This window comes from Macrotis lagotis, chromosome X, assembly GCF_037893015.1.
Source record: "Macrotis lagotis isolate mMagLag1 chromosome X, bilby.v1.9.chrom.fasta, whole genome shotgun sequence".
NCBI classification, from domain to species: domain Eukaryota; kingdom Metazoa; phylum Chordata; class Mammalia; order Peramelemorphia; family Peramelidae; genus Macrotis; species Macrotis lagotis.
In genome coordinates, this window is record NC_133666.1 from 78,040,532 (window position 1) to 78,063,131 (window position 22,600).

The 22,600-nt window shown below is 44.9% G+C and overlaps 1 protein-coding gene across 8 annotated transcripts in view; it reads right to left on the reverse strand.

Moving 5' to 3' along the window:
- Nucleotides 1–4,639: 4,639 nt before the first annotated feature.
- WNK3 (WNK lysine deficient protein kinase 3) overlaps nucleotides 4,640–22,600 on the reverse strand; it is a 63,967-nt gene continuing 46,006 nt past the window's right edge. For 5 of the 8 annotated variants that reach the window (XM_074208552.1, XM_074208557.1, XM_074208555.1 and 2 more), the window contains 7 exons: nucleotides 18,842–19,575; nucleotides 17,066–17,207; nucleotides 16,441–16,556; nucleotides 15,591–16,033; nucleotides 12,243–12,457; nucleotides 9,571–9,773; nucleotides 4,640–9,074 (listed from right to left, as the gene is read on the reverse strand). In XM_074208552.1, the coding sequence (XP_074064653.1) occupies nucleotides 8,745–9,074; nucleotides 9,571–9,773; nucleotides 12,243–12,457; nucleotides 15,591–16,033; nucleotides 16,441–16,556; nucleotides 17,066–17,207; nucleotides 18,842–19,575 (2,183 nt within the window). In that variant the 3' untranslated portion in view covers nucleotides 4,640–8,744. The remainder of the gene's footprint in view (nucleotides 9,075–9,570; nucleotides 9,774–12,242; nucleotides 12,458–15,590; nucleotides 16,034–16,440; nucleotides 16,557–17,065; nucleotides 17,208–18,841; nucleotides 19,576–22,600) is intronic. The other 3 variants (XM_074208556.1, XM_074208551.1, XM_074208553.1) reach the window with 3 other exon arrangements.

Consider the following 22,600-nt stretch of genomic DNA (forward strand, 5'->3'; position numbering starts at 1 on the left):
ACCAGTGACTAAAACTTTTTGTCCCACGAGGCTCAGATAGCTAGAGGTTCAGTTTCTGAGCCTGGCTGACTGCTTCCTTACTAAGTCTCTAGCTTTTTTTATTTTCTACCTCCCATGGGAAGAGACCAGTGGGAACCATCATAATAGCTACTTAGGCCGACGGGGTAGAATGACCAGCCCAGGGTCACCTAGCCAATAAGTGCCTGAGGCTGGATTTGAACTTAGGTCTTTCTGAAGGACCTGAAAGAGAATGAGAACATACAATGACACAGAAAGCTAGCTACTCTTTAGTCTAAATCTAAAGTCTGGCAGGTTAATGGCCCCCTCCTATTAGTTGATCTAAAAATTAGGAAAAAAGGAGGGGCTACCAGCACTATATCTCAAATTATACTACCAAAGGTATACTCCTGGTGGCTGAACAAATCAGTCTTCTTATTCTCTGGGTCCAACCTCTCAGATCCTTAGAACCAAAATAATTTGGCTTATCCCTTAGCCAAGCTTATGCCTCAGCTTCTCAAAGGCCAAAGAGTATTGATAGGAGATATCAGGGTTGGGGGAGTTAGAGAAAAAGGAATTCAGTGTACATTAATCTGGAAGTAAGATAATTTATCTTGAGATTCCAGACTTTCAGGGGAGACAAGAGGATTGAGACCCAAATCAGGAATCCAAAGAACTTCACGATTAGTGTGACAAGCTTTTGAGTCTCAAAGACAATATTACAAAGTTGAAAAGTTGAGCAACTGAACCTATGACTTTGAATTACTTATTTTAGGGAAAGGTGACTAACAACAAAAACAATAATAGCAATGGACATTTCTATAGCATTTTAAGGTTTGCAAAGACACACACACACACACACACACACACACACAGACATTATTTCTTTGTATCCTTACAACCCTGATAGACAGGGGAATTATCCCCATTTCAAAAATGAAGAAACTGAGGTAAACAAAGAAGTGAAGTGATTTGGCCAAGGTCAAACAACTAGTAAGTGATTGAGGCTGGATGCAAACCTTCCTGCCTCCATGACCAGCACTCTTTTCACTGTTCAACTCTGAGAAGAGTTCAATGACATTTTCCAACCACAATTTTAAAAAAAGAAGAGCCAGGGAGCAGAAGTCTTAAAGATTTTTTTTAGGTTTTTGCAAGGCAAATGGGGCTAAGTGGCTTGCCCAAGGCCACACAGCTAGGCAATTACTAAGTGTCGAGATCGGATTTGAACCCAGGTACTCCTGACTCCAAGGCCGGTGCTTTATCCACTACGCCACCTAGCTGCCCCCCTTAAAGATTTACTACAAAAAGCTTCCATGAATTATAATGCCCCAGTATTATAAGACTCAATGGCTCTCTCTCCTGAATACTCTAAAGTATAGCTCCTCATCCCAGTCAGCAGAGCATTCCAGCCTATCCCATATATAATCACAGATGTGAGCTAGTTAGGGCTACTAGGGTACACATAGTAAGAGTATGGCTTCTTTGGAGTGCTTTTTTGGACCTTCTATTATGAGTCTGTCCAGCTCCAGGTACTGAATGTCTTTGGAAAGTAAAGAAGAGTTCCCACCAAAGATATGACAGAGTGAACTCTGACTCCAACTCTAGGAGAAAAATAAAGTAAGGAAGAAGTTTCAGGAACTTTGTAGGAGTTGGGATGAATGTGATGTCTTGCTCTTGGGTCCAGAAAAAGTCAACCTTCCAAGTATAAAAATGGAGCAGACCTTGTTTTAAATGAGGTCAAGGGGCTTGAGTGGACTTCCAAGTTCATTATGAAGCAGTCCAAAAAGAGACTGTGATTTTGGATTTTTGAAATAAGGAAGTATAGCCCAAAGGATGAATGGTTTTGAATTAATAAGGTTAGTTTAGTTTGCCCCATAGTAATAGTTACTAACCTAACTCCAATTGCATTTCATCTCATTAGAGCTCAATGCTCTAGTCTAGCTGAGATCCTCTTGGATCCTGACCACCCAGTAAATTGGCTCTCTATTTTAGTTTGGATGAGCAGACCATCAGTGCTTTTATCCAAATCAATAAGAAAAACAGTAGATAGTGTCAAACACTGGAAACCTCTTGTATTGACAGTAGACTGCTAACAACTTTGCTTTGTTAGTTCTTTCTCTTAGAGGTAGGACGATGACCCAATCTACACAATGATCAGATCCCGGGAATTGAAGTCAAGTTCCCTGGCCTATAGCTTACAGAATCTCTTCTCCCCTGTTTATTTGACCTTTTTTGGGTTTCTAGCACCTTCTCATATCACTGCTTGACTCAGCAGGCTCAACCACAAGGGCTTTCTCTGAGATTTAGATGCATCCATGCAGGCCAATTAACCTTTATTCCTCAAAGGCACTTGTGTTTCCAGGGCAAAGGTCAGTGTCCTTAGCGGAGAAAACAGAAGCTGCTTTAACTTCTCTGTGGGGTCAGTAATCGTGATCCCATACAACCCAAAGAAAAGTCCTATCCCAAATTTGATCCAAGATAGCTGGAACAAAATCCCCTTCCACTGGTACCCTTCTGGCTAGGTCCTTGGAGGCTTAGGTAATTAAGAAAGGACAGGTAGGTGGTGCCCTGGAGGATCAGTTCTGGAGTCAGGAGAACCTGAGTTCAAATCCAGCCTCAGACTCTTCACATATACTTGCTGTGTGACCTTGGACAAGTCATTTCACCCTGATGGCCTGGCATCCAAGGTCATCTTCAGTCAACCTGATTCTTACTTGGCCACTGGACCCAGAGGGCTTTAGAGGAGAAAATGAGGCTGATGTTTTAGCATATGCCTGCCTCCAATCCAATTCAAGTGCTTGTTATGTCCTCTTCAAGATGGAAAGAGAAACAATAGCTCATTAAGAGAAGCTTCCCCCAGTAATCTAAGCGTTGCCCTGTGTTTCTTCTGCAGATTTCTTTTTAAAATCAAAAATAGGAAAACCTGGGAAGAGCCACCTGACCTGATGCAGAGGGAAGTGACTAGAAACAGGAGGAAGCTTTTGTTCAGTAACAGCAAGACAATGATCCAAAGACAATCTCAGAGGACTCATGATGAAAAATGCTGTCTCCAGAGAGGTGTTGAACCTCAAGTGCAGAATGAAGCAGATTTTTTTCCCCTTTGTTTTTCTTGCATCCCCTTTCCCAAAAACCGGTGAGTAATGCAGAAATATGTTCTACATGGCTTCATATGTGTAATGGGTATCTTATTTTATTCCTTCTAAATGGGCAGGGGAGGGAGGAAGTGAAAGGAGGGATAGGATTAGGAACTGAAAATGAAAAATCAAGTTAAAAATCAAATCAGAATTGGTTGATGAGTGCTTAGTGTGTCCTCATCTGTCTATTCCAAGGACTCAGAATTTTTCTTCCACATTAACCCTAATTCTTTGGAACCTCTCCCAAACTAGATTATTCCTGACCAAGTCTCAGTTGTCCACATTTCCCTGAGGTCCCCACATCTGCAGTGCTCTCCCTCCCCATCTTTGTCTCCTGGATTCCTTCAGGGTCATTTCAAGTCCCACTTTCTCCTGGAGGCTGTTCCTGGTGTTTCTTCAGTCTAGTGCCTCCCCTCTGGTGATTGCCTCCTGTCTGTGGCTTGATGGACAAAGTTGTTTTTTGAGTTGGCTCCTCAAACTGAGCAGAGGCTGTCTTTTTGCCTTTCTTTGTATTCTCAGCACTTACCTCAGGGAGACATGGTCAGATCACGTTTATGCATCTTCATTTGGCAGCTGCACGGAAAATGGATGAGAGGAAAGAACAGAGACTAATGAGGGCCCTAATTGCTCAGGCGAGAGGTATTTGGGAAGGAGTCAGATCTGGTTGTGGAGGTAGCAGTGAGATGGGTAACTTTGGGGTTTAGAGACAGAATGCAAAGTTATGACTTTTGTTCTCAGTTTTCTTGACTGGAAGGATGATGGCGCATTCAACACCCAGAGATTAGTCAGGCCATGGGATCTCAGGGGAAAGACAATGAGTTCTTCTGGGAACTAGACATGCCTCCCGTTATTCCCCGAACTTCAGCTCTGCCCACTGCCATTACCTACTGTGTCGTGGCCACGGCCAACTGGATGGCCAACATAGGGTTCCTTATTCTGCCTTCTGGCCTGTCATTCGCCTGTTATTCTCAATGCCCACTCAGACACCCCGAGACAGGCTCACGCCTACGTTTCCTCGGAGCCTCATCACTCCTTTCTCCCCACCCCCCCGCCAGCTTGGGGACGCCCGTGTGCCGTACCTCTCCCCCAGCCTGAAGTGCAGGAGCGCCAAGCTCTAGGGGAGCGTGGCGTCCCACTTGCCACCGCACCCCGACTCCTGGAAGGCCCGCATCTCCTTGGGGGAGGGGAGGTGGTAACAAGAGGCAAACGGGGGAGACACTACTGAGCTGGTTAGGGGGACACGGCTGGATCGAATGTGGGACCTAAGGGGGTGCGAGAGAAACCTCTGGACTGACCCCTCTCCCCGGCAAATGGCTACCGGAAGTCCCGCGGGTCTCCTCCTAAAAGAACCAACACTCCATGAACACAGCCTTTATTTTCCTTTTCCAAATAAAAATCCCCCACCCAAAGAAAACATTTGTTATGGTTCAGTACAAATAAAACGAAGGTTACAGTTTTCCAGAAGCAAGACTTGGACCCCGGTGTCACCCACCCACCCAGCCCTCGAGGCCAAGACGCTTCTGCATTTTGTGAGGGGAACTTTTGCGCTCCCCCCAAACCTGATCTGTGTGAGGTCCCTGCACCCAGAGACGCTGCCTAAGGAGCCCCTATAAAGAAAAAAAAGGCACCTTCAGTTAGTAGGGCCCATGGCTTCGGCGAGAAAAGGCTCTCAAAGGCAGGCAGTCAGCTCCCTCGGGCAAAAGCGCCCCTCTGCACTCTTCCCCCCCCCCCCAAGAGTTACCTCACGACTGTCAGCACTTGGGGGTGGGGGGAGACTGGGTGCCAGTGTTGACCTCACTGCCCAATGGCTTCTACTCATCAGAAAGGCCACCAGAGCACCTCCCAAACCCAAGCCCTAAACCCCCATGTCCCATTCTTTTTCTAGGGTCTAGATTTGGGCTTCAAGGCTATCTCCTTCATTATTTCTAGCTTCACATTCGGCTTGCCCTTCTTACAATGCTAACCTAGGGCTGTGCACATGCCAATGGTGGTTGGCTTGATTCCCTCCACAAAGCTCATCTAATCAAATAAGGGAGGGGGGGGCAAAAGGCAATCAAAATAATGGAAGGTCCTTATGGAAAAAAAAAAAGGGCCTGACCCCTTTACCTGCAAACACTCCACTTCCTCAGAACAAACAAGATTGAATGAGGAAATAGAAAACTGTCGATCAACGTATTTCTGGAATATCTATCCAGTGATGCGGCTGAGGAAACGAAACACTGAAAACCAAGGTTGGGTAACTGACAATTGCTTCCTGCGTTCTCCCCAAATCTAATTCAATCAGATCCTTTTGAAGCCCTCGGAGTCAACAAACAGCAACTCCAATGGCCCTTCAAGCTTCGGCGTTTGGTAACATTAACATCGGGCCAGGGTTGGGGTTACTTTTCCGATGATCTCCTGTTGCATGAAGAGCTAGGCAGAGTGGAGGGGAGACCTCGGGTTGCCTGATTCGAAACATTCTGCGGAGGACTGCTTTCAACGCATTTCCATAGGATTAACCACAAATCAAGTTGCAATGTTCCTTCTTCCCCCCCTCCCCCAAAGCTTATTTTAATTGAGATGCACAGTTCATGCCACTTGACTTCAAAGAGGCTGTTGATGGGGGAATATGGACTGGCCAGCCCCCCTCCCCCCAACCCCAAGCTCACACTGCTTGGGGATGAGGGGGGATCCACTAGGCTGAAATACTGAAAATCAAACATCCCCCACCCCCAAATAAAAATTCACAGGCAATTGTGTCGATTTGTGCACCTCAAACAGCACTGAAAACGAGGTAGATAAAGAAAAGGAACTGGACTAGAACCAAACCCGGGCTTACAAAAACGATACATTCCATCCGACTGTACATCTCCAGCCACACTCAATCTAAAAGTCACAGCAGAAAAGTGCCTAACTTACACAGAGGGTTTTTTTTTTTTTTTTTTGCTGTCAAATCATTAGAATTCATGCTTGGTATAAAAATTGGCAAGGAGGAAAAAACGGAACAGTGATTTGTCATGTAAGAATTATTTGCCTCAGCTTTTCATTACGGGCTGGTTTCCTATGCTTCATGGTATGTCACCCATGAAACAGTTCACACATTTCAGGATGAAGATCTAGCACTTGGAAATACACGTGCTGAGCTAACATATAACAAAACACGATTCCTTTCCAAGAGGAGTCTTTGTGAAGACTGGCAGGTGTGTTGGGGTGGGGGTGGGGTGTGAGGCAAGATTGGAAACAGGCGGGATGCTCAACAGACAGGCTTGTGCCTCCTGCCAGAGGCAGTTTCTTGGATACACTGAGGAGATTGCTTTATCAGCTTGACTTTGAGTTAATTGGGGGGTGGGGGAAGAAGAGTTTCACATACCTCAGGAAAAAGTGAAAACGGCACTGTTATCTGATTTAGCAAAATTACGAAATAATGCAAAATCCCTAAGTAGAAAACTATTGAGTATTTACAAAGTGCCTATACTCTAAAGGAAATGTTTTTAAGGAATGAAAAAATGAATTAAATAAAAACAGTGCTATAAAGAATAGTTTTCTTCAACTTAACAGACTCACTGTTTTACGTATGTTTATAGAGGAAGATCTAGAGATAACCCCATACATCTCTATCAAGTTATCCCTAGCTGCTATGTTCACCATGGAGACAGCAGGATATTCTCCAACATTTTCAAATCTTTCCAGTAAAAACCTGAAAAAAATTTAATTATCACAAGGCACTGCCAGAATTCTGCAGGCAAACAAGAATGATGAATTCTTTGTGACCCAGAGGTGGCACCTACAACATCCAAGACCATCATTAGTGATGCTGTCCCTCCTCAGGGTTTGTGATGCTTGAGAGCACGGACTAGACCTTCAGAGGCTACAGGTCTTAGCCCAATTCCACAGTCAATTCAGAACAGAAAATGTGGGGCTGTGGTTTAGAGAAAATTTTCCTGGTCAAAAGAGTACCGATTCTGAAAGGCTGCATTACTGGCAGCATTTTATATATCAGCATGCCAAGGTACACTGCCTTTAAAGCCAATGGAAAAGAAATCTTCAGGGATCTGAAAATGCAATGAACATTAGAAAAGATGCCACAATGGATGTCTATTGTGGTGCTGGATTAGGGTTGGTAATGTTACGCCACCGTCCCATGCTAAACTCTTGACTAGGGAAGGTTTGTTCCTGGCATACCTGGGGGCGGGGAGAGTCAGGTTCTAGTTAGAGGGGAGGCATTAACAAGTAGACCAAGTGAAAGTCATCTCTGCCACTTGAAGTCATGGATATGCCTCAGGGAACAATTTTTAGAAACACTCTTTACATCCTATTTGTGATGAGTAAAAACTGATGATTAGAAGAAAGGGTTCCTAAACTGGGCAAAGAGACCTATAAGGGGACCGCAGATATGGAGAAAAGTCCTGAAACCTTTCAAATTGAAGGGAAGTAATTCAAGTACTTCTAGGTGCCTGAGAGGCAAATCTAGGCATCGAGGCTCTTTTGGCTCCAGATGCCAAGTCCAGGAAAGCTCCAAGTTGGCCTTGTGGGGAATTTCGGGAAAGGAAAAGGAACTATGCCTGTCTGCCTTCTTCAAAAAAAACTCTGTATCAATGCTCAAATCCTTTCAAATGCACAAGCTGTTCTTTTCGGAGCTGGAGTTATTTAGACAAACTGTTATTTCCCAGGCCTCTTCTCTCCCCTCCCCTATGCTCTCACTAAAGGACAAAAAGGCCAAGGACACCCCTTCTAGAGGCCAGGAGATTAAGGCTTTTCCGATGGATACATTCACCAATGGGGCTAGAATCTAATCCCTTTCCCCCTCCCTTAAGAGTCCCAAGAAACCCTTATAGAGGGAATTCATCACAGCCAAACACATTTCTCAGCTGCTCAGAAAACAATGTAGTGTGTGTGGCATATACAGAGAACAAGATCGATGAACCTCTTGAGCAGAATCAAGGAATTTTCCCAGTCATTAGTTATTCCCTGCTCTCTCCTCAGCCCTCCCAACCTTTATGTAGAATGCTGTTCAGCTCCTACACCTGGGACAATAGGGGGAAAAAAGCACTCATTCCAAAGTGGACATATGCCAGGGATTCATCAGCAAGATGATTCTCTTTGTCCATGTACCCAAAGGTGGTCACAGGTAGCCATTCCCACCAGCCCAGGGTGATAAGCCTTGGCTTAAATTCAACATTACAACACAAGAAGTTCAATGGGACAGGGGACCATCAGAAAGTCATAACATGGCTCCCATTTTGTGAAAATTATGTGAAGTGGTCCCTGTGAAATTTATGGACAAGGCTCACCAAGCTGAACTCTGTGTGTGTGTGTGTGTGTGTGTGTGTGTGTGTGTGTGTGTGTGTGGAGAGGAGACAGGAAGAGGACAGGCACAAAAGGCCAATTGGTACTGGGGAAAAAGAGCTCTCAACAGCTGGTTGAGAATTTCCTGGGGATGGGGATGAAAAAGGCAAGCTTCCCAAAGCATTCTGATCAGCATTTTTAAAAATGTCAAGTATCAAAGAGGAAGTAGGATCTGGAGTGAAAAATGATATCCGTGCGCAGCACCTGCTGTACAAAGTGCACATCTCTACAGAATGACAAGTACACCAAAGCAGGAGGGGGAGGGGGGTGTCTTCCTGACCAGTGGTCTCACTTGGGCCCAGGAGGTCCTGGGGCAGAGTTCTGCACTGAGGCAGATGAAAAGGCCGGCAAATTCAGCCCAGGCTGGAAAGGGCCTACCACTTGGTTGGGGATCACTATTGACTGAGATGCCATTCCTGAAATTCCCACCCACTGCACTGGGTACCCAGCAGTGCCCACAATGTGATATTGACAGGTGTGTGGTACTCCATAAGAAGGCAAGGTTCCAGGGAAGGCTGGGAGGGAGATTCCTTGTGGCAAGGCTGCTTGGACAGGGCCACGGATTTGGGAGAGAGATGAGATCCAGGTTGATGTATAAGCCACCGTAGATGAAGGGTTCTGATGGAAAGAACAGCAAAAATTAAAAGATCAGTTTGTTGGCACTTCATTAGTCTCCAGTGGAGTCTGAAGACCTTTCCTGTTCTCCCAAGCCATCCCTTTCTGCAGCACTCCCTACACAGCTCTCATTGCTCTCCAGGGTTTTCTGAGCTCCCATGGGCAGAAAAAGTCTAGCTCCTGAACACACAGAAGTACTTCTCCCCAAATCTTTAAGATCTTCTTCACTGAATCCAGAAAAGACTCCCCTGGAGGTCACAGCAGCTCATTCACAGGTAGCAGAACACCACGCATTGCCGAATGGGGTGTCAAAGTCCTTGCTTAGCTTTGCTTAGCCTGCCTCCTCCTGGAGGGAGCCAGATTGTCTCACTTAGCAAATACCCAGTCACCATAGCAGACAGACATTTGGCTTTGCAAAGTTCAGGCCTAACTACATATGTCCAAGTGGTAGCACTCACCTGATCCCAGACATGGCTGGATCTGGGACTCAACCACTCACCTCATAGCCTTTGTTCCTGTTGTCTGTCTCCAATCTGTGCTGATTCTGCTTGAGCTGGTTCAGGCTTGGCTTAATGAGAGCATTTCCCACAGTTTCTTTTGTCCAGTCATCTACCAGCTTATGCAAGTCATCGGTGAACATGCCTTTCTTGCTGGCTGGCGACCGTTGACAGGATGCTGCGCTATTCACCATGCAAAGTGGGTCTAGAACAAAGAGCAGGGAAGTTGAATGTAAGTGCCCTTGGTTATCAGAAACCAAGGCAATAGTGACTCCCAGGGAAATACCTCAGCAAAACAGCATGATGACTTTCCTCAAGACCTCCTGGTTGCTTTCCCAGAATCAATTGATTAATACTTTGTTTCACTTTTCTCTCTATACCCAGCCCATAGCAGAAGCAGGCACACAGCGGACACTTACTGAGACATATTTTTTTTTCCCAAAGGCCTCCCTCCTTATTTTGACAGTGGGAAAACACAGTCTATAAAGCAACAACTGTCAAACCTGAATTCAAATTGAACCACAAGAGGCTCTGATCATCATGTGGAGAAAAATGTTTTCAAAGCTAAACTGAGGGAAGGAGAAGACCTGACTCTACAAGCGGTCTTTTGGAATCCCACAATAAGGGGCTCTACAAACAGAGGCAGGTTGGATTTATTGCTGTAATCTTGCTTTCTTTGACTTGGTTCCTGCTCCCTTTCCATTTGCCTCCTCTTCCTCCTTTCCAATGATCTCAAGTCTTAATGCCATTTCTAATTCTAGGTCCATCTTCCAAATCCATGGCACTGGGAGAAACTATTCAAGCAAAATGCTTCATTCAGGGGTGGCTAGGTGGCGCAGTGGATAGAGCACGGCCCTGGAGTCAGGAGGACCTGAGTTCAAATCTGACCTCAGACACTTAATAATTACCTAGCTGTATGACCTTGGGCAAGCCACTTAACCCCACTGCCTTGCAAAAAAAAATGCCTCATTCAAAAAGAGGGGATTTATCTGCTTGATTGACCTAAGACCTATTTTGCCAAGTGATCATTTACAGATGAATTTCTCCCAATAACATCAACGCAGATGGCTATGGCTTGGAAATAATATATCACCATTTTCAAAGGATGTGATCTGAGAACAAAGCATCCAAACTTGCCCTAGGGACTAGAAAGCATGATCTTTCCCAAGGAGTCCTTGGCTTCCCCAATTCCCATTGTTTTGGCACTGGGGGGTGAGAAGAACTGGAGTGAAGCTGAGTCCCAGACTACTTCTTAGGCAAGAATAACGGAAAATCAGGGGGGCCTGAAATGAACCCCAGGTGAACATTTATGTGGAGGCCCTTTGCTGACTACTCAGGCCAGGCAGGTAACAAACATTATTTTAAGTTCAATTAGATATCGTGAAAATAATTTTTAAAATGAAACTGAATACTTCATAATGAACATGTCCCTGAAGAGACAGAAAAATGCCAAGATAGGGGGCAATTAGGAACAGGGCTTAATCTTGCCTCCTTTCTATTCAAAGGCAAGACTTTCTGGGTAGTGAAGATGGGATGGATATATTCAGAAATGAAGACGCTATAAACCCAAAGCTATCATTTTATCTTTTACAAGCAGTACTGTGGAAGGTGCCCTAGACTTTGGGTTTTTTTGGTGCCCTAAACTTTGGGACCAGAAATCTGAGTGAGAATCGCAGCTGGCCCTGGAACATCCACTACTGTCTTATTGTACACCCCTGGTCTTCAGGACTCTCAGCTCTCAAATAGGTCAATTCCCATTGACTTCATAGGGTTTCTATTAGCCACCATTCATTCACCCCTATGACAGTATCTGAGCTCCTCGAAGGCTACGAAGATGTTCACTCAATATTCTTTGATGGGGTATCCATTCCTGGGCAGATCCAGCATAAAGCAGGACTGAGAGCAGGAAAGAATGGTCGGGTGCTTGGGATCTGAAGGCCAAATCAAATGACAGCCCTGCTTCCAAGAGCACACCCAGTAAAGCATTTCTGTTCAGAAAATATTGGAGCCCCTAAAAATTCTAAGAAATGTGTATCATTCTCAAAGAATGCTGGTGGTAGCTTCAAAAAGTTTAAGCAAATGAATCTGTTTCACTGACTGTAAGAGGGCACATGAGGTCCAGCTGGGAAGAGGGAAACAACATGAAGCCACCAATAAAGTTTGCTTCCCTTTGGATACAGAGTTCTATCTGAGAATGCCTTGAAACAAACTCTTTTTTTAATTAGGTTTTTTTTTGCAAGGCAAATGGGGTTAAGTGGCTTGCCCAAGGCCACACAGCTAGGTAGTTATTAAGTGTCTGAGGCTGGATTTGAACTCAGGTACTCCTGACTCCAGGGCCTATCCACTGTGCCACTTAACTGCCCCTGAAACAAACTCTTACAACAGTCCTAACTGATCTACCTCTACCTCTGTCTACACTTGGGTACTTGTGCAGGCCCTGTAGGTTCTTTCCTTCTCCCTACTCTCCTGCCACTGCCCCCCTCCCCAATTTATTTTATCCCTCAAGGAAAACTCAGAAAAACTCTTGGGCTGCACTTCTCTTTTAAAAATTTATCAAGACCACCCATTGGCCCTGAGGTCCTATTTCCAAGAGAGGTGTGGCCTTGTTACTTATAAAACTTTTCTGTGGGCCATGGGGAGGCTCTTCAGACAACCTCCCCCCTCCCATTTTTACCTGTAGCAACAACAATACCATTGTCCATGTGTGTCAAGGACTGGGGGCGGCTTCGGAGTTTGTTTTTGAAAGATCTTGGACGTCGAGGAGATGCAGGTTGCAGAGGCAGCTCGGAGGATTCTGATTTGCTGTCTTTAATGGACCGGAGGCGATTGTAGAGCTCCTGAAGTTCCTGATTTTGCTGAGCATGAAGGGTCACGACCTCCTGAATGTGTCTGGAGAACCCCAAAAGAGAAATCCCAAGTTAAAGTAAGTACAGACAGAAGCAGTGAAGCACATGACCAACAGGCAGTTTGGGGGCCTTTTTCAAAACCACCTTCAATCCTGATTCCAAGGTCAGTTCCCCATCCTTTGAGTTTCACCACCTATCAATCTGCAGAGAAAGAACTCAATATTGAGTGGCCCCCTCTTTGCCTCTATCTCTCTTATCAGGAAAGAACAGAGGATGGGATATAGTGAGTTAGTCTGACTGATGTTGGTGCAATGCTCAAGGCAACTCTGAAACCACACTGTCCAAAGAAGGTGCCAACCTGGACCAGTGGATGGAGATGCCTCATTGGGGAGGTTCTTATCCCTGTGAAATTCCAGGCCCAGAAAAAAGTACTCTGCTCCCAGCGGGGTATTGGTGTTGCCTGTGTACTCCTGGGTTTGTTAGGTTAAGTTTGCTCAAAGGTCTTTTCCATGCCTACTAATAGAATCATGTGATTTGGGGGGGCGTTTGAAAGGATAATTTGGTCTATGATCATTCTGGTCTTCCCTGCTTCCTTGTCATAAACCCCTCTCAAACCATAGGGGTCAACAACTGTATACAATTAGGTGGCAGGGGCTGGGAGGAATTAAGGATTGAATCTGACACTTAAGAAGCACTAGATGGGACAGTAGTCTGTCTAAAAAGGTTCTGGGGGGTGTAAGTGGACAGCTGCCATCTGGGGTAGCATCAAGCCAGGAGCAGGAAAGCCTTCTACTCTCTAGGCCTCACTATTTAGGAGGGCTATCACTAAATCAGAGAGCAGTCAAGAAGGTGAAGAGGCTGCAATATTTGTGCTATCTAGACGATAGCCTGGAGAAGATAAGATTCAGGGAGCCCTAGGAGCAGTATCAAAGTGTTGGAACCACATGTCACATGGAGGAAGGAGGAAACTTTTCCTGGTTGGTCCTAGAAGACAGAGCAGCTAGGAGAAACTAGCTAGCCAACAACTACTGCAGAACAGCAGAACAGATCACCCTAGGTGGTATGCTGCTCTGCAGAGAGAAAGACATATGCAAATTGCATTGCAATCTGAAAGATGGAGCTCCAAATCCACCCTCTGACCCACAATGTGGGGGTGGGGAGGGCAGGAGGGGTCTGACAAAGGCATGTAGATAGAGGCCACACACTACCCTCAGACCCTGATGGAGACAGCCTAAGACACCAAACCAAAAAGAGTTGGGGGCGGGGGGGGGGGGGGAAAGCAGTGTCCTCTAGATCACTAACTCTAGCTCCAACAGCCAGCATCAAGAGGAATAAGCCCTGGGGAGAAGAGCCGAGCAGTCCCCACCTCCACTGCTGGGCAGGGTCACTCAAGAGCCCTGACAAAAGCAGCATCCCCTAGACTACTGAGTAACCTTGGTAGATGCTGTAGAAACAAACACGATTTAATTCATGGAAAAGGCAGCTAAGAAAATGTGCTACCACCTGTCTGACCTTTACATCTGAAGGGACGGGGGGGGGGGGGCCCTTTTCAGTTGACCTCATTCTGACACCTCTTCTACATCACCTGGGTAATGGCTTAACAAATTACAGTAGATGAACGAATATACCAGTGGACTAGTGAACATTAGAGCTCAATTAGTAGAAGGCCTTAGAGAGACCTGTATGGGAAGCCTTGTATGACCTGATACTGAGGGAAATAAATAAACAGAACCAGGGGGATGGACAATGATTACAATGCCAACACTATTGTAATGACAAATAACTGCTCAACACAATGACCAAGGACCTCACAGTGATATATGTAATTGATCCACTTCTGGACAGAGAAGTGAGGAACTCTGAGGGGATTGGCATATATTTTTGGGGAAATGACTAAGGCAGAAATTTGTGTTTCTTTCATTCTCAATTGGAGAGAATAGGCGTGATAAAGAGAAGGCAAATATCTTCTGAGTTTCCAAAAAAAAGCATTCAAGGCCCTCAAGAGCCAGGCTGAACTGTCACAATGCTTGGCACTTCAGAAATGTTTCATTCATTCATTCACTCCACTTATTTGAGAGGTAAAATGAGAGAAGAGTGGTGTGCAATTAGAAAAGACAAACCCAAAGATGCTGTTTTTTACAGAGCTGGATCAATTCCTGTGAATTTATATGAACATTTTTTTCTATTTTTTTGTTTAGTTTAGAGGGGAGAAACATCCCTTCCTTCTCCATACACTGGAATATCAGTTTCATACCTTCATTAAGACAAAACTGCAGAAGTTTCGAAATTCTAATTGTGAGGACTTTAGTCAATGTTACCTTGACAAGCAAATATTACCTGAAGTTCATGTGAAAAAGATCTTGGGGGGGTGGTCTGTGTAATTTACAGGCCCAAAGTCACAGACTGATTGCTACCCGGGGGACTCTTGCATTCAATTCTGGAAGATCATGAATAAGCTTGAGAGCATTTACAGGAAGCTTGCCAGAAGAGCAAGTATGGTCAGATGAGAAAATAGTCAGAACCTTTTCATCCAGTCCTTCACCACCATCTATCTGGGTTCACAGATCCAGAACTGGAAGAAGTCTCAGAGGACACTGAAATATGAGGCAACTGAGGCATGGAAAAACTTGCCAATGCAGAAGAGAAGGATTAGGGAAGATATGCTGGCTGTATTCAAGTATCTGAAGGGCTGTCGTATGGAAGAGGGCAGACTATCCAATATTTTAAAGAAAATGCTAACTCTGGCAAAAGGGAACAGGGTTGTCTCAACATGGTGTTGGGATCCTGACCAGGTGCCCTTGGGCCCACCTTCATAGCCCCGTGGAGCCCTTCCTTCTCACCCAGGACAAGGCCCTGGCAGATTCTTAGTTAGAGAAGGGTCAGATTGGATGCCAGTGCTGAGGGCCCTTGGAACTCACGGAACAGAGTCTATTTAAATTCCCCAAGAAAAATTGGGCTGTTTTAGCAGTTACTGGCAAACACCAGTAAGGCATCAGAAAACTTTTAATCCCCATTCAAGAGGCTTCTAAAACTTCAATTGTGTTCTGCAGTTTTCCCACCGGGGTGAATGTCTATCCTCCCCACTTTTGGCTTCTCAATCCCAAATTCTGGGCCTCTCCCAAGCCAAATCCCAAGCTGAGAAAGCCAGGGGCTGAGATGACAAAAGCATCACTTACTTTTCCTGTAGTTTCAGAAGTTCAACTTTCAAGTCTTCATCTTCAATTTCAGATTCATTATCACTGCTCATTGGGGAGGATGGCGAATAGAAGAGTGCACTCGAAGTCTGAACATAGGGTGCTTCTTGGACTTTCTCTTCACTGGGATTTCCCTTCAACTCTTCTCTGGGGCCAAGAGGAGCAGAAGATTCACTCTCAGAGCTCAACTGTGTCCAGACAGTCCCCCCTAGCTCAGGCCCAGACTGGGCACTACTTTCTGTTGTGGAGGTATCTTTCTCTGGAGTCATGGAGGTCGGATCCATCTCACATGTCGTGCTGAGAGACAAAAAGTTTTCCCCTTCTCTTGAGGCTTGGTCATCTTCGAGAGGTTCATGGTGAGAACTGAAGGCTGCTGAAGAAAGCCAAGTCTCTTGGCCAGCATCTTCACTGAGACTGGTCAGGACCTGTTTGTGGGGACACAGTCTTTGTCACAAAAATCAACTTTATTCACCGGCAGCTGAAGTACACTGACAATGTGAGGCACAAAGAGAGTCGCATGGCAGAGAGAATGTCCTCAGGGGAAATCTGCCAACACCTCACTGGCATGAGGGGAGCCAAAGGCACATTAAAGAACTCTGAATTCTGAGCTCCCTCCATCTCTTTCCCCCAGGATCTGGAAGAGGACCAATGGCATTCATTTGATCCTGGAAGGGGCGCATACGAGAAGGGCCCCATGACAGAGAAAGTGAACACCTAATACTGTAACATGACTACATCAGAAAGAAGTCAATGGAGAGAGACTGTGATACCTAGCACCTGCCTAACCCCACCCTCCAAATTTCTGAACAAAAGATTAAACTGAGACACTTACCTGGAACCTGCCCCGCTGAAATGAACCAGCCTCCATACACCTTTGGAGAAATGCAGATTCTCCTGTCCGAGGCAGCGGTACTTCTGAAGCAACTTCAGCTCTCATCTCTGTCTCCACTGAACATTTGGTTCAACAATAAACACACAAATGAAAAACAAGAAGAGTATTTGTTAAGATTTCGTATATTCGTCAACCCCCCCCCCCAAAAAAAAAGCAGAAGCTTCATTCAGCCTAGATTGTTTTCAAGGTATCAATGCAAGTGTGAGAATCAGCCCACCAGTTCCCGAGCTTGGAATTAGGCGTCAAAAGACGCTTTTCCAACCTGAGCTTCTATATGAAATGAAAAATGGGAACAAATTGGTTACAGAAAGCAAAGGACAGTGACAGTGGCAGTCATGGGATATGTCACAAACACAGGCTCGGTGGAAAAAGGAAATTAAAAGTGATGTTACCTAGTCTATGGCCCTGACTGTAAGCACGCTACCTTGATGGGCTTTGGATCTCTTGCCAAAGCTAGTTGACTGCCGTAGCCTGTACACCCAGCTTTTTAATTTTCGAGTCCAGGATTTCTTGCTAATAGGATTTTTGAGACTAGGACATGTAAAGCTTAGGCCAAGATATCCACCTCCTGTGTGCAGATGGAAGGTGCTGCCAACACCACAGCCACTGTCGCCGCCACTACCGCCACCACCGCTGCCGCTGCCACTCAACCCAGAAGCAGGGGAGACTTCAGGGTCCCCTGGAGGGGAAGCATCAGTAGACATCTTCTAAAGAAGGGAAGAGCCAGGAAAAACACATGATGCTAAACTCACAAACTGATCTTGCTGACAGCTCAAAGACTCTTCTAGAGAACTGGGAGGGGGCTGAATAGATTTCATGCACGTGGTTTGTTTCAACCCACCTCACTGGAGGAAATGAGAACTCTACTTTCCCCCTCAGTTCGGATTGAAGCTCCCCTTTTGTTTTCATCAAGGCAAATAGTTAGGGGCACCATGTTGAAGGGAGTACTGGGTTTGGAGTCAGAAAGGCCAAAGTTCTAATCCAGCCTCAGATATTTAGTTGAGTGATCCTGGGCAGGTCACTTCATCTCTGCCTGCCTTAGTTTTTACATCTATAAAATGGGAATCACACTACCCCTCCCCCCATGGGGTTTCTGTGAGGATCAAATGAAAGCTGATATCTGCCAAGGGTTTCAGCAAGGCCTGGCATCTAGTAAGTGCTATACAAATCCCTTCATCTATCTATCCTTCTTCCCTTCCACTCCCAAGGATTTATGATTGGGATTCCTCAGGGGGAGGTGGGGAATCACATAATCTGAGAAGAGCTAGAGAGAGTCATATTCCAAGACATTACTGGAATTCAACAACTTTCTATTTGGATCCCGAAAAGGGGCCAATGGAAAGAAAGGTCCTAAGGCTGGCTCAGGTTCTCCTACCCAGAAAGTTTCAGCAATTGGTTAAACTAGACCTATAATCCAAGTCAGCAGGTGGTACATCTGGCTGGAGGCTGGTATCAGGTAAAATCTCATCAGGGAACGAATGAACAAGATTCACTCTCTCTTTCTAGAGTACCCAGAAAACCAATTAGACACATTACTCTAAGGAGAGCTGGGCCCAGAAGACAAACACAATGAGGCTGACAGGAAACTTCCTAAGAGTGAGGTCCCTTCTAGTTCTTTGGGATTTTGGCCCTCCAGGTATTTTTATCTGGCCCATTGATCCGAACAAATCCAAACCACTGAGTTAGGTATATGTTAGGGTCTGCCCACAGCTATTGAGTCATCTGCTGAGTACTCCTTCCTACCTGTGGGCCCTTGGGAAGCTCCATTCTCAGCTTCTGAGGCCTTTCAACTCCAGACAGTACAGTACAGGGGTATGTCTGCTTCCCCTAGATCAGGGGTGGGAACCTCCAGCCAAGGGCTACATATTGGTCTGGTGGTGCCAAGGCAACCACAGGTTGAACTCTAAATTCAATAAATCTAGTAGCTTTTTAGGTGTGAATTAATTAAATGCTTGACCAAATATAGTCTGCAACTGATATTATCAATATCCAAATGATCCTGGGCAGAAAAAAGTTCCCCACTCCTGCCCTAGATAAATGTGTCCATCTCCCTCTGTCCTTGGCCCAGGGTCTACTCATCCAGTTCACTAAAGGTCTTTCAGGCTTCATTCACCCAGTCCTAACCTCAGCCATTTGACTGCAGCCTGGAAGCAATCAAGGAGAGTCAAAGGCCACACCCTGGCAGCCTTGGGGCCTGAACTGAATTCAGACTGGCAGTAGGACCAGGGATTTACAAGGCACACCAGGTGGGGGAATCCCTCTGATGGCCAAGTCTCAGCTTCGGATCTTGTCACTGCCCTCTGAGAGAAGAAGACACTGGGGTAGAATGAGAGCTACTTACATTCAAACCCAACTTGCTGGATATAGAAGAAGTCATTCTGGGTGGTTCCCTTTTGAGCACTGCTACCTTAGCAGGCTGAGCTACAGCAGAGACAGACAGAAGCTCAGTGTTGGCCTGCCATACACTAGTCCGTTGTGCAGGGTTGCCTTGGCTTTTCTGGTATCTTGAACTCAGAACTTCAAGCCCAGGGCCACCAAGAGTCTCCTCAGCTGAGGAGGAAGAGGAAAATGGAGACTCTAGGTTGGTGGTGTCCTTTTGACTGTCAGAGTAGAGACCAGATGTGCTGTACTCTTGATACAGCAAATTCCTTAATTTTTCATCCAAGGTTTTAATGCGGTTATCTACAAATTCTAATTTTGGAGGTCTCTCACCATCTCCCTCAGGCACTGAGGAGGAATGAAGAGGGGCTGGATCAAGGCCTGGGACCTCTCGAGAGGCCAAAGTGCCACAACCAGGAGGCCACTGCACCGAGGAAGACACACACACCTCAGGGTGGTCCTCAACCCGGCATTCTGGATATGTGCCAGGGACTTGGCTGACGGACTCTCCAAAGTCAATCTGAGCATGATGGACCCTTGACATCTTGTTCTCTAGCAGTTCAGTTTCAGAACCTTCAGCACATTCAGAAGTCTTACCATCTGTTAAATCCTTGGACTTAGCCTGGGGTGGCTTAGTTGCCACAATGAGAAGTGTGTCCTGAGAGGAGAGTTCTCTGTTGCTAATGTTCCCCAAATCTAGAACAAGAAGAATAAAAGATTAAGGAAGGAGTTCGGTGAAGAGTTAAAGCTGGGCCACACCTGGTATAGACCCTCTCCATCATACGGGGCTCCTTCTGGAGAGATTTTCATAGTTAAAAAAAGCCCCCATTTGAATTCAAAGGTTAAAATTCAGATCCTCTTGGAGATATATCTCTCATCTTCCATGGTGCAAGGTTTTAACAACAGTTTACCATACAGAGTAGTCAAAACAGATCCCACAAATGATGGAAATTCCCACATCACCAAGTGAAGCTGCCTTCCAATCCTAAATAAATGTCTTCACTGTCAATTGTATGAGAAGGGCCAAGAATGTGGACACTTAGCATCATCTACTTTAAGAAAGATTTTATTTATTTTGAGTTTTACAATTTTCCCCTATTTTTTTTAAGGTTTTGCAAGGCAATGGAGTTAAGTGGTTTGCCCAAGGTCACACAGCTAGGTGATTATTATGTGTCTGAGGTTGGATTTGAACTCAGGTATTCCTGACTCCAGGACCAGTGCTCTATCCACAGCACCACCTAGCCACCTGTTTTTCCCCTATTCTTGCTTCCCTTCCCCCACCCCCCACAGAAGGCAGTCTGTTAGTCTTTACATTGTTTCCATGGTATACATTGATCTCAGTTGAATGTGATGAGAGAGAAATCATATCCTCAAGGAAGAAAAGTAATGTATAAAAGATAGTAAAATCACATAGTAAGATAATGGGTTTTTCCCCCTAAATTAAAGGTAATAGTCCTTGGTCTTTGTTCAAATTCCACAATTCTTTCTCTGGATACAGATGGTATTCTCTATTGCAGATAGCCCAAAATTGTGCCCGATTGTTGCACTAATGGAATGAGCAATTCCATGAAGGTTGATCATCACCCCATGTTGCTGTTAGGGTGTGCAGTGTTTTTCCTGGTTCTGCTCATCTATCTCACTCAGCATCAGTCCATGCAAATCCTTCTAGGCTTCCCTGAATTCCCATCCCTCCTGGTTTCTAATAGAACAATAGTGTTCCATCACATACATATACCACAGTTTGCTAAGCCATTCCCCAATTGAAGAACATTCATTTAACTTCCAATTCTTTGCCACCACAAACAGGGCTGCAAAAAAAAAAAAAAAAAACCCTAAAAAAAGAAGAAACAATGAAGGAGGAAGTATGAAAATTAAAAAAAGGGGAAAAGACCGAAGAGATTCAGAATCAGAGATCACTGCTGGATAAATTCATTTTTTTTAGGTTTTTGCAAGGCAAATGGGGTTAAGTGGCTTGCCCAAGGCCACACAGCTAGGTAATTAAGTGTCTGAGACTGGATTTGAACCCAGGTACTCCTGACTCCAAGGTCGGTGCTTTATCCACTACACCACCTAGCAGCCCCAATAAATTCATTTTTATATTGCACTGGAACAAGGAATTTTCATTCAAAAAATGGTAGGGAAAATCAGAATGCCAAACAGCATACCTAACCCTAAAGCAATGTAACTAAGTCTGGATGAATAATCTATAAACTTTTTGGTATTCATACCAAAAAAACAAGAAAAAGGAACCATCTACCTCAATTATGGAGAGAATAAAACCTTTACTAAATGAATGGAAGAAATCATTCCTAATAAGCAATATCTACTTAGCCTTCAAGGTAATTTTTTTTGACATTTTGAACTTAAATACCAAAACCAAAAAAACAAAACAAAACCAGAGCATTTCCATACTCAGAGCAGAACACAAAAGAATTAGGGTTTCAGATGACACAATGAATCTCCATTTCACATTAAACTTATTTCCTTTTCTGTTCATTTTGTAAAACGAACCACCTCTCTGTGGTCTTTTTTTTTTGGCAGGCATCACTACAGCAAACCCTCCCCCTGAATCCCAACCTTCCCAATGAAAAAAAAAATTCCAAGCTTTGTGACAAATAAGCAGACCCAAGCAAAATGAAGCAACACAAAGAGTTGGACAAATGTCTCTCTGTAACCCTGAGTCCATTACTTCTCTGGCAAGAGGTGGGTGACTCAATTCATCATCAGTCCTCTAGAGACATTGCTTTGGTCAGTTTATTAGAGTGGTTGGACTTTTAGCATATGGCCAGTCTTTGTAGAAAGTTCTCCTGGTTATGCTCACTTCACTCTCCCAGTTCCTACATGGCTTCCACTTACTGGTATCAGCTCCACTGCCTTTTCTTACAGCTCAACACCGCCCCCCCCCCCAGACATTCCCAGGCTGCAGTTTGGTTTCCAGGGTTTGGTTTCTAACTTGGTCTTTTTATCACTGTTTCAAGGTCTGGAGCTTGTTTTCATCTTTCTTACACCCTGCCATCCCCATTACCCCCTGCTTCCCAGTCTGCAAATGTGTCCTCACTCACTGAGTGTCTGACTGTCCACCTACCTCCTTGGTCCATTTCAGTGAAGAGTACTTAGTCTCCCCATCTCTTCTTGCAAGTTTATATACTATACTCTTCTTTTCATGCACTCCAATCAGGAGAGCTAGCAAGTCCCTCCATTCTGTTCTTCTTTCTCAAAATAAGTATCTTTGTTTTCCTAACTCTCCCTTCACTCTTCCTTCCCCATTCCTTATTCCACCCCCTCAGTACCCTTTAAAGATCTTCAAGGTCCAAGGGGACCCTCATTTCTTCTCCCCCAGTACAGTATTAGGCCAACTTCATCATATACTCCTTCCAATTACGCAGAGAAATATTTTTTAAGTTTCTCTGGACTCTGGCATCTATATTTCATCAAGAATGCTTGAAATTCTATTCCTTTCAAGCTCCATTTTTTTCTTCCTTTAGGGTAACTTAGTTTTGCAGGGTAATTTCTCCTTAGCTGTAAAGCAACTGTTACCTCTGGGAAATTGGATGCCAAGATTTCTTCTTGACATACAATACTGGCTTATATCTCAAGTTGCCAGGGCTTGCCAGGGTGATCCTCCCTCTATTTTCTGGCATTGGGTGCTGCTTATCTGGATGCTTGCAGGATATTTTCTTTGGCATGGAAGCTCTGGATAATGACTGTGACATTCCTAGGC